Source organism: Eurypyga helias, unplaced genomic scaffold (assembly GCF_000690775.1).
Source record: "Eurypyga helias isolate BGI_N326 unplaced genomic scaffold, ASM69077v1 scaffold40797, whole genome shotgun sequence".
Lineage (NCBI taxonomy): Eukaryota > Metazoa > Chordata > Aves > Eurypygiformes > Eurypygidae > Eurypyga > Eurypyga helias.
In genome coordinates, this window is record NW_010264516.1 from 16328 (window position 1) to 27407 (window position 11080).

The window sequence follows — 11080 nt, forward strand, 5'->3', positions numbered from 1 at the left end:
GGGAAAAAAAAAAAAAAGAATGTCAAAACTGTTTATTTAACTGTATTCGACCGTTCTGTTTCTGGTGCCGGGAGTAATTTCTGCAGACTGGGCACCCTACTCGGTGTAAATGAGCAACGCTATTGTACAACGCGAAGGATGCCAGATTTCAATACCATCAATAAAACTAAAACCATTTTGAAGGCAATAAACGAGTTTGGTACAGTAGGCATTGTTTGTGCTGCAAATTGCCAAAGGACCAAATAACTTAAAGATTTTTTTTTTTTTAAATTAAATACGTTTTTGTGAAAACTGGAAGAGGTTATTTGAGAAGTTGTTTCAACCAAACCTTAATTACTTCTGGAAAAGAAGCTTAGATTTGGTTTTAAATGTGTTTGGGTGGCTTTGTTTGTTTGTTTGTTTGGGTTTGTTTTTTTTTAAGTCATTTGAGAGCCTTCCGACACTATTAAATGTACCGTGAAAGCAAGCAAATGTACTTTAAAGTTTTGTTTTCTTTTGGGTGAAATGAAAATGAACTGGTCGTACTTTTATAATACTAAAATTAAACCAGCTAACAAGGTGAAGTCAGGGTGAAAAATGTACAGTGTAATAAACACGGGGCGGGGTGGGAGATGTGGGAGGGAAGCCGTAACTGTTGCACAGTTTTACATTTTTTAACTTTTGGGTTTTGGATTGAGGTTTTTTTTTTTTTTAATTTAAAAATACATGAGTAACTTGGAAACTATGAAACTGCATAAAAAATCAAAGTGAAATGTCTTGATAACCCTGTTGTGACTGAGAGTTCTTTTCAATCATCTGTCCACTTCCTTACATCACAAATTTGTATGTAAGATTCAAATTGTCGATCCCTATCACTTTTTTTTTTTTTTTTTTTAATCCTGCAGTTACAAGGAGGGGAGGTGAATTTAAAAATATATTGCCCTATTAGAGGAGAAAAGTACAGTGTCTGGTCTGTGGGAAGAGCTGTGTATCTTTGTTGTGCTCCATTTAGAAACGAAACAGCAGAAACAGGTCCCTGTTACGTGGTTCACACTTGCCCGAATATTATTTTTTTAAGTTATAACAGACTACTGTGGGGTTTTTTTTTAATTGCCTGAAGAATGCAAAACTGACATAAGTAAGCTGAAGTTTTGTCTGTTAAAGATGAATATTTACTTTATTTGGCTCTGCTTTAACTATAACTGTTACTTTTCAAGTTAATTTGTTCATGTACATGCAAGGAGTCCTTGCATGTCCTGGTAAAGTACAAATAAATTACTCCAAACTGATTCCCATTTCCTTTTTATCCTTTTTGTATTGTGAAACTGGAAATCTTTACGATATTGTAAATTATCAGCTGGTTTTCTGAACATAGTGTGGAAACACGGGACAATATTTTGATCTATTTGATAATTTTGTGGGGTTTTTGAAGAATTAATGAGCATGTACATAGAAATAGTGATGCTTGAATACTGTATTTACCTGCACTCTTTCAGTACTTCAAGATTCCTGTATATTTTACGGAGTATAATAAAACCCAAATGTGAGTTCTGGGAATGAATAATTTATTTGTATCTACTAGGCATTAGCGAGAGAGTCTCTTCAGTGGTATTCATAAAATACCTCACAGAGGCCTTGCCAGCATTGTCGTTCTAAAGCGAAGGGGAGCTGTTTAAATTTCATGTGCTTTGAAACCTTAAATCACCTCACTCTTCCTCTAGGCTTCTGAGCACGGCTCTCGTAACCGCTGGCCCCCGCCTGTGCGTGCCGAGCGTTTGCGAGTGGCAGCGGGTGGCTTCGGTGAGATGGTGGTTTCTGGGCGTTCTCCCTCCTGACTCGTGCAAGCGTGGGCGCTGCGGGGGTGATGGTCGTGCCTCAGCTGAGCGCGCGGGCAGTGCTCGGAGGGCCATACTGGCCTGGCCCCAGATGCACCCCGTCCATCTCAATGCGGAGGCTGAAGCATCGTGGACCCATTTTTCCTCACATGCATGTGGGAAATCCGAATCCAGACGCTGAGTGGCGTGGCCTCTCAGCTGAAAGGTAACAATTGCACCTTTCTGGTACTGAACAGCCCGGTGGTTGCTGCAGAGGAGCTCTGAGGAGAGGGCTGTACTGTTTGACTTCAGGGTGACCTGTCACCTCAGCGTGTGGCATCTGGAGCCACAGGGCAGTTTACTGGAGGGGGACGCTATCCTACCTGGAAAAGGAGCAGGGCAGTGGAGACTGAGCTATTTGTCCACTCTGTGCCTGGATAATGGATGAGACAAAGCTCAGAGGATGTTGTTTAAAAGCTCAGGAAGAAGTTCTTCACAGAGAGGGCGGTGAGGCACTGGCACAGGTTGCCCAGAGAAGCTGTGGATGCCCCATCCCTGGACGTCTTCAAGGCCAGGCTGGATGAGGGTTTGAGCAACCTGGTCTAGTGGAAGGTGTCCCTGCCCATGGCAGGGGGGTTGGAACTAGATGATCTTTAAGGTCCCTTCCAACCCAAACCATTCTGTGATTCTATGATTCTAAAGGTTTGGATATGGAATACAGGCTGACGCAGAGAACAGTGCTTTTTATGTCAGTCAGAAATTGGGTGTCTCTCCTCATCTTCTGAGGAAGAAAACTTTTTTGCTGCATTAAATTGCATTTTTTTAAGTTTTGTGAACTTTTTAGAGCTCAAGATCTGTCTTATTTTTATTAGGAATTGTTAATTCCGTCTCAGAATTCAGAGTTAGATGATTGGTGCCCCTCCTCTACCCTATCATCAGAATTTATTCCGTGAGCCTGTGGGTTGCAGTTCACGTGTACTGGGCTGTTCCCATTTAAAACCCTCTGTCACGACCTGGCAGTACGGGCAGGGCAGGAACTGTGCCCCGTAAGTGATAATTGGGACTATTACTAGGATGTGGTCTTACTCCAAGAACGGAACGTGATTTGGTTAAAGAATATGCTGCAGTGGTCAGAGACCACTCGTCATGAGAAGTCCGGGAACAGAAGGGTCCTTGTTTCTGTGAAACAAGTAATGCTGTCTGTGGCTGGGGGGGGTTGTTTAAAAGAGTGTTCATACCTCCAGTAGCCTGTTCATTTCCAGGAAATTATACTGGAACCTCCATCATTCTAAAAGACATCTTCCTCTTTTTGTACAGATGAACAGGGCACGGTTACTGTTACGGCCTTCATCCAAACAGTCTCTTGGATTGTCATGGAGAGCAGTGAGCCTTGGCTGGGCCACCGAAGCAGCATATGAGAAGAGAAGAAACCCTTTTTATCCTGAAGGGGGAGGGGAAAAAAAAATCACTTGGACTTCAGGAATGAGGACAATGAGCTCTGCTCAGCTTTCTGTGTACTCTGACTTCTGGGGCTGTGCTGGGGGTCTTTCAGTTCTCAGGATAAATGTTCTGCAGGAGAGAACGCCAGTTAGTCGGTAGGAACCTCCGAGGCCGAGCTGTTAGTGTGGTGTAGCGTAAATGCTGGGTGCTGTCCCATGTCCCCAGCAGTGACCCTACTGTAATGAGAAAGGTTTTTCTTGTCATTTCTTACAAAACCTGGATCTCGCTGTCTCCTGCTTTGTATTTCTTCCTATGACTCTATTGTTTCCACATGCTTAGATACCTAAAAAAATGTCAATATGTTTGGAACAATCAAAGCTAGAAATACGCACTATTTAAACTTGGATCTTGGTTGTGGGGTGGTTTGTTGTTTGTTTTTTTTCCCCGGTCGTGTATTTGCTTGTTTGAAATTGACTTGTTTACCAGACTAAAGACTTAACAATTGTTTGGTTAAATAACGTAATATGTAAAAATTAATTACCTCAGCGTTCTGCTCCATTTAACATCTACACAAAGGACACTAAAAATCCCAAAGCTGTTACCTAAGCTGTGTGGAAGACGACTAAAAAGAAGCATGAGATAACGTTTACGGATTCTTTGACCCAATAATCCTGGGTTTGAGCAGAACTAGCCTTCCCATCTTGCCCAGAGATTATGTCCATGTAAAGGCAACAACTCCTGTAGTAATCCTGAATAACATATTCTGTTTATATTGTAGTTTACAAAAAAAACTCCATACTTGTGAGCCGCTTTTTCCTGTGCATCATTGTGGAACGTTGCTGGCAGTGCTGTGTGTGCCCAGGGAGCCCATGCTGATTCCGCGTTTGGATGAGTGAGGTTCACATCTTAAAAACGGAAAGCTAAATACAAATGATGAGTGTTTATGGAAACAGCAGTTCCAGAGAACTGGAGGATGTGCTCTTTGGCTCAGTGTAGCATAGGGTGGGTGAGGGAGCTCCGTGGGCTTCCCCAGCTGCGGCCGTAGTAGCAGCAGGAAGAGCTGGCAGGACTGAGTACCCTCCTCTCCACCACTTTGCATGGTGGCTTTGCTGATGGTACATACCTACTTCCCAAAAGAAGTGCTGCCAAACTTTTGGTTAAGAAGCATTCATTCCTGATAACAGTAATTCCTCATAATTCAGTCATGGTTGGAATCAGACTAGGAAGCTTGGAGAGAAGGGCCTTTATAATCTCTGAAGCAGTTTAAAGTTTGAACATCACTTCCATAGGTCTGTATTTAAACTCTGGAAAATCTGCTTTAATATCAGGAAAAAGTAAGCATTTGAACACTTTAAGTTGGTCCAACAAATTCTTACAAATCTTTAAATCCAAGCTTGGCTGGTCATTATCACCTCTTGCTGTGACCTCTCGATGGCTTGTGATGGCTTCCGAATAATCCTTTCATATGCTACAGAAACTGATGGGACAGTTGGAGAAGGAAGAAGGAATGATTTTCCACTGCCTTCCTTTCCATACTCCCAGCCAGGACCCCAGAAAACCAAAGGATTACACCAGAAGAAACACATTCAGTTGAAATTGCAAGTATATTTTCCCAATATTGACCATGTCAACACATTTCAACAAGCCTTTATCTTTACAAGCACTTCTTTCACAGAAGCTACCAAGGTCCTGACTGTACTTACAGCCTCTCTTGTATCAGGTGCTCCGCTTGTAATGTCAGATGTGGAATTGAGTCCGTCACATAACAAACATACCCGAACCTCAGGCAGTACAGGTGTTCAACAACTTCTGTTAAGGTACACACTCTGAACATAGGGGCAGTTGTTTGTGGATTCAGTCAGATCTCCACGCTAGTCCCTTTCGTACCATCGTCCATACAGAGCAGCTGTCAGCAGGCCAGAAGATGTTCTATTTTTGCTTATGAAATAGTGGTGGTTTTTCCAGCCCGTGTGATCGGCAAAGTCCAAGGTCACACCAGATGTCAGCAGTAAAGGAAAGATGTATGGGGTACTCATGTTGCCCCACAGCTGGAAATCCATCAGAGCAGTGGCATCTGTGACCTCCTGTCCGCAAGTGCTGAAGCTGAGACCCCCACACTTCACCAACGCACAGGCCTGGACGTAGTACGTGCCATGCACTGTATGCAGCCCATCGAAAACTCCCAAGGCGTACAGTTCGTCCGTTACCACAGCTCTCCGGTAATCTAAGTAACAACAGAGGCTGTTGGCACAAACCTGGAGCTCTCCTTTTTCCCCCCAGACAGGAACGAAAGTAAAGTTGTCGTACATCATTTCGGAATAAAACAGGGGAGATAACTGTTCATTTCCTCGTTCCGATACCCTGCCGGGGGTCTCTTGTCCCTCCTCAAAGCAAACTTGATCAGCCATCGGGGCGCTTGTAAAAGTGTTGCAGGAGCGATGCAAGTTCTCTCTGAACCTTTCACCACTCTCCAAATTGGTTTTGTAATCTGTGCCAGTCACCGGAATTTCTGCCACTATGAGCCTGCCACCGTAGCTTTCCATGTCGTGGTAGATGAAGGACTTGACTGGAGTGTATATGCCGCTCCCCGTCATGCCCAGGGCAGGGTGGTGGATATTAGCTGCCAAAAGATTGATGTTAAAAGCTGTTGCAAAAGCTCGTTGAAATTCTACAGCCGACAGGAGTGGGAGCTGGTTCATCCAGGCAGTCGGATACACAACGTGTTTCAAACTGTACTGTGTGATGAGGCGCACTGCAGGCTCAAAAAAGAGTATATCGAAGCACGTGAACATGCCAAACTGGCCGGCAAAAGGGGTCTCAAAGAGCGCATAGTCAGGTTCTGGAGGGGTGTCAAAGGCGTATTCGAAATAGAGATTGTGTTTGCGGTAGGTGGCTACCAGCACACCGTCCTCGCTGAACGCCACGTCGGTGTTGAACTGGTATCTTCCGTCCGGGGGACAGCGAGGATCGGTGTGTGCACAGGGTTGCTTCGTCCCGAGGTTTGCCACAAGGAACAGTTTGTTCTTCAGTGCCATGCAGCTCAGACGCTGGAGAACCTGCAGGGAAAGGTGAGTACTTCAGAATACAGAGGAATACATTTCACTTAAGCAGCTACTGACATTTACTGCTTTTCAAAGCATTATTTTCAACTGGAAATTGAGCATATTTTACCTTATCTGGAAAATTTAAAAGTACTTACAATTTTGTGATGAAAGCTATTGGAACCAGTACCTTTCCAGACTGAATTTCAGGTAATAATTTCAAACTTTTAAAAAAGTTACTTGGGTTTTATTTCCTGAGGAGTAAGTAAATAAATAAATCTCTCTATTTCAGGGGTGTTAATTTTCAGTAGTTTCTGACTGTTGCAGCAGCACCAATGGCTTTAGAACACCATGGGTCAACTGAAAGCTTCGACATGGCAGCGTAACTGGTCTGCGTGCGCCTTTCGAACAACCAACTTCTAAGAATGATCATCTGCACCTGCAGTGGCTTGTTCTGCAACTGCATGTTTTTACGTTTAAAAAAAAAATACCAGATTACTAGCTACAGCCTAAGAGCGGCAGAGATGTAAATGGAGAGATTTTGCTTAGTTATAGAAAAGAAATACAAAAGGTTACAGATTATGATATTACTGGGCTGTTTCTCCCACGCCATCGAGAGCTGTCCCAAAGACTGCCGGTACTGCAGCTCCAGAGAGGGGCTGAATGACAGACAGAGTTCTTGCTGACTGGTGCATGATCGCTGGCAGTAAAGCTTCACAGGCCACGTACCACTGCAATGAAGGGCTGCACACAGTCTGCTGACTAGACACCTGCGTCATTAGTAACCTCATCATACCGACTACTGTAACCTAATAGCATCCTGGGATGCATTAAGAGGAGCGTGGCCAGCAGGTCAAGGGAAGTTATCCTCCCCCTCTACTCTGCGCTGCTGAGGCCTCACCTGGAGTGCTGTGTCCAGTTCTGGGCTCCTCAGTTCAGAAAGGACAAGGAACTGCTGGAGAGGGCCCAGCCGAGGGCCTCTGAGATGATGAAGGGCCTGGAGCACCTTCTGTATGAGGAGAGGCTGAGAGAGCTGGGTCTGTTTAGCTTGGAGAAGAGGAGGCTGCGGGGGGATCTTATCAATGCTTATCAATATCTAAAGGGTGGGTGTCAGGAGGATGGGGCCAGGCTCTTCTCAGTGGTGTCCCGTGACAGGACTCGGGGCAATGGCCATAAACTGGAAAACAGAAGGATCAACCTGAACATGAGGAAACACTTCTTCACTGTGAGGGTGACAGAGCACTGAACAGGCTGCCCAGAGAGGTGGTGGTGTCTCCTACTCTGGAGACTTTCAAAAGCCGCCTGGACTTGTTCCTGTGTGACCTACTCTAGGTGATCCTGCTCTGGCAGGGGGGTTGGACTAGGTGATCTCTAGAGGTCCCTTCTAACCTCTACCATTCTGTGAATCTGTAATAGGAACAGTCTGTTGTTACTACGAATGGTTATTTTCACTTTGGCTTCAGAACAGTCGATGAAAATACTATTTTTGAAACTTGCAGGTCACATCTTCTATCATCACACTCTGTGCTAAGTTATAACTTCTATTACATTACAGGAAATCAAGTCCGGTTGTGCTAATCATTTTACACACAGAGTCGGAATGTTCTCACAGCATGCAGACATTAAAACTGGGTAACAAGAATGCATCAAAAGTGAAGATACTGCTACATTGTTCTATATAAAACAACGTTGTTCAAAATAACACTAGTAACAAGGTATCTTACTAGACAGTGATTACCATTTCATAGGTTGGGGAGGGGGAGATGACAAATCCAGATGGCCAATCTTCTTGCATGTATCTAAAATCCTCCTCTGCTAAAAATTAAAGCACCATAAACTCCAGTACTCCGAGTTGTCAAACTTCTTGCTTACTTCCCTACGCAAAACTACTAGTGCTAGCTTCCCACCTGGAGCACAAATCTAGCATTTAGTTACTCCACTTCTCTGGAGGAATCACTTGTACAATTACCTCTGTGTCGTTGAACAAATAGGGCTCTCTGCATGGATTCCACTTCATGGAGTGTGAATGCGGAACAAAATCTAAGTAAGGATAAATGGAGCTTCTGGTGAAGTTGAAGCCATGGATTCCATCTTCAGGAAAAACAATGATCTGTGCTCCCTGGTGTGTAAAACAAAGACATCTTTTGTAGGCAAAGCAAAACCAACCTAAATACGAAAAGAAAAAGGGGAATCAGAAAGTTAAGGATAACCCAAGTATGTCTTGATGTGAATGTAGTTTGAAAATATCTTTTGACTTCAAAGGTGTAACTGTAAAAAAAAAAAGCTAATATTAAAAAAGCTTATTTAACCTGACTCATACCTTTAGCTGGAAAAATAATCTATTTATTTGACATTTTTGAAAATCTGACTTCAAAGGTGTAACTGTGTATAAAAAAGCTTATTTAACCTGACTCATACCTTTAGCTGGAAAAATAATCTATTTATTTGACATTATTTTAATACTTACCAGAAGTATTTTCCATACACTTATGTCATGAGAATGAAATCAGTCAGGTTAAAGTCTGATGGTGTTGAAACCTGTCTTAATTCTTTTTTCAGAATTATGCCATTTGCAGATGGGCTCTGACAAAGGTACAACTCTGTGTCAAAGATGCAGCATCACTCAGTCCAGGCTATAAAGGTTAATTAGGTGTATTGGGTTGGGTAGGGTACTGGGAGTACTGTTCTCAGGAACAGCTTGACTGTGAAAGCAGTGCAGATTCTGCTAGAAATGTAGCCATGCCAGAGCTAGGTGAGCTCTACCTGAAGTTCAGGGAGAGTTGATCCTAAAAATGTTGTGGATTCCTCTTAAATCAGATGCAGCCTCAGTCACTCAGATTCTTGTGACTGCTCAAAAGTCAGTTCAAATGTGTTATCTGTGCTACGGCTTTGGGATAATATATGTGTCTTGGATGCACTACTGTAAGAAAATAGCTATTGTGCCTCTGGACTGTGATGCCCAGTCACCATTCTCAAAAAACAAACTCAAACGAAACCAAACAAACCCATAGAAACACCAAACCACCACTTTTTAAAATAAGGTAAAAATTTTAATTCTGTTCCAAAAGATTTGTGAAACTTGCAAGTCATTTCTTCACCCTGTAGGGCCAATAATGCCTGTTTCCTCTGACTAGAGCCAGCTTTGGGTCTTCCTGGGGAGGGAGGGAAGCAGGCTGTGCATAAGAACAGCCAGAAATACTAGTCTCTCTCCTCTAAATATATTTAGACTGAGAACCATTCCATAGAGAGTAGGAGAAAGGAATGGAAAACTTTACTTCCACAACGTTCTTAATGGTGGAACATTCATTTCCAAAGTATTTAACTTCCTCAGTTGTTAAAAACATTCAGGAATTTCCATTGAGAGCACTGGAATAAAATCAAAGCCAAAGACAGCTGCCTGTAAGACAATCTTTCAATAAAAACATTCCATTTAAGAAAGCAGAAAGGAGCTCGGTATTCAAACCGAAATAGAAAATTTCCCTCTACTAAATAACTATAGGCGTCTTTTTCCAAGCCTGGAATAACTGAAGTCAGGAGAGCTGCTAATTGTCCTGATTTTTTTCAGAGCTGCTGGCAGGTCAGAATGTCTGAAAAACCGGACCATGTATGGCTTGTGTTGCCTGGGAACACAAACGTGAAAGATTACCCTCAAATAGCACTTACTCGCTAGATACCTGGGACGCGTGCAACGGCTGCGACGCTGCGGCATACCTGTCTGGCAGCGGCCGCTACTTGCTGCTCGTAGATGTCCAGGTTCCTGCCCATGAGTTCCAGCGCAGACTGTCGATCAACCAGGGCTGCCGGGTTAGGACTCAAGATGGACTCGTGTTCGTAGACGGCAGCAACATAACGGCCCTCCCTCCTAACTCTGCCCGAGACAACCTGGTAGCAAAGCAAGCAGACGGACAGCTTCCAGCACAGATCCACCATGGTGTAGGCCATAAATCTAGAGGAAAAAAAGGAACAAACAGGTGGGCTGAGTGGAGCTCGAGCAGCGAAGAGTGCCGGGAATTTAAATTTAAGATTAAACATGGACCATAACTGAGACTCTTAACAGTGTTTGAAGTGAGTGCAGTGTTTTTCAGTTCCTGAACGGCCACGTGCATATTGTTTCTAAATCTTAGCTCTATCTCTGTCAGTGCTTTAAATAACTGTGTCCTGGTTAAAAGCGTTTTCGCTTCAGATATATTCCTACTGACCTCCCTGCTTGGTCTCCCTTTACAGTTAACTTGAGCACTCCTTTATCGGTTATTGCATCAGACCTCAAAACATCTTTGGGAAAAGGTACAAGCAAATTTGCGGTTTCTCCCCCATTTGGTGACAGGGGATGTCTTTAAAAGTCGCATTTCCTAAAATTACTTGGACACTGTATTTAGTAGTCAAGTAGAAAGAGAACTTATTTTATCAATACAGAAACAGCCAACTGCCAAAAGAATTACACGAGACACTACTTCGGCATTTATGTCACATTTATGTCACAAAAATGCCTCTCCTGATGGATGATGTCGTGGTTTAATTCCTGCTAGAAAAATACCAACTCCACATGTGTAATTAATAGACTAATTTGTCTCACACAATGCAGCTTTTTTCAACATTTATAAAAATGAGGAGCGCAATTCAGATCTGCGTTCTTTCTGTACAGTGCAGATAGATAAGGTTAAAAATGCTTTTGCACTAATAGCAGTAAATCAAACATACACACAAAATGCAGAAAAATTGCGTTACTGAGCTTTTATAATAAAAGAAATTAAGAATTCCTGAGTCTGGAAGATTGGGGCACTCTCTCCAATATGGGCTCCCCATGTA

The 11080-nt window shown here is 43.1% G+C and overlaps 1 protein-coding gene across 1 annotated transcript; it reads right to left on the reverse strand.

Annotated features, from left to right (window-relative positions):
• Positions 1-5104: 5104 nt before the first annotated feature.
• On the reverse strand, positions 5105-10216 carry BTD (biotinidase). The gene is made up of 3 exons (XM_010156405.1): positions 9986-10216; positions 8244-8393; positions 5105-6289 (listed from the first exon to the last, which is right to left on the reverse strand). The coding sequence occupies exons 1-3, from the start codon at positions 10214-10216 to the stop codon at positions 5105-5107; spliced, it is 1566 nt and encodes a 521-aa protein (XP_010154707.1).
• Between the last annotated feature and the right edge of the window lie 864 nt (positions 10217-11080).

Coding starts and splice junctions, on each gene's coding strand:
- BTD (XM_010156405.1), bottom strand. CDS start 10,216: ATGGCCTACACCATGGTGGATCTGTGCTGGAAGCTGTCCGTCTGCTTG. Junction 8,394..9,985: donor TAGCGGCCGCTGCCAGACAG/GTATGCCGCAGC, acceptor TTTACACACCAG/GGAGCACAGATCATTGTTTT. Junction 6,290..8,243: donor ATTTGTTCAACGACACAGAG/GTAATTGTACAA, acceptor CTTTCCCTGCAG/GTTCTCCAGCGTCTGAGCTG.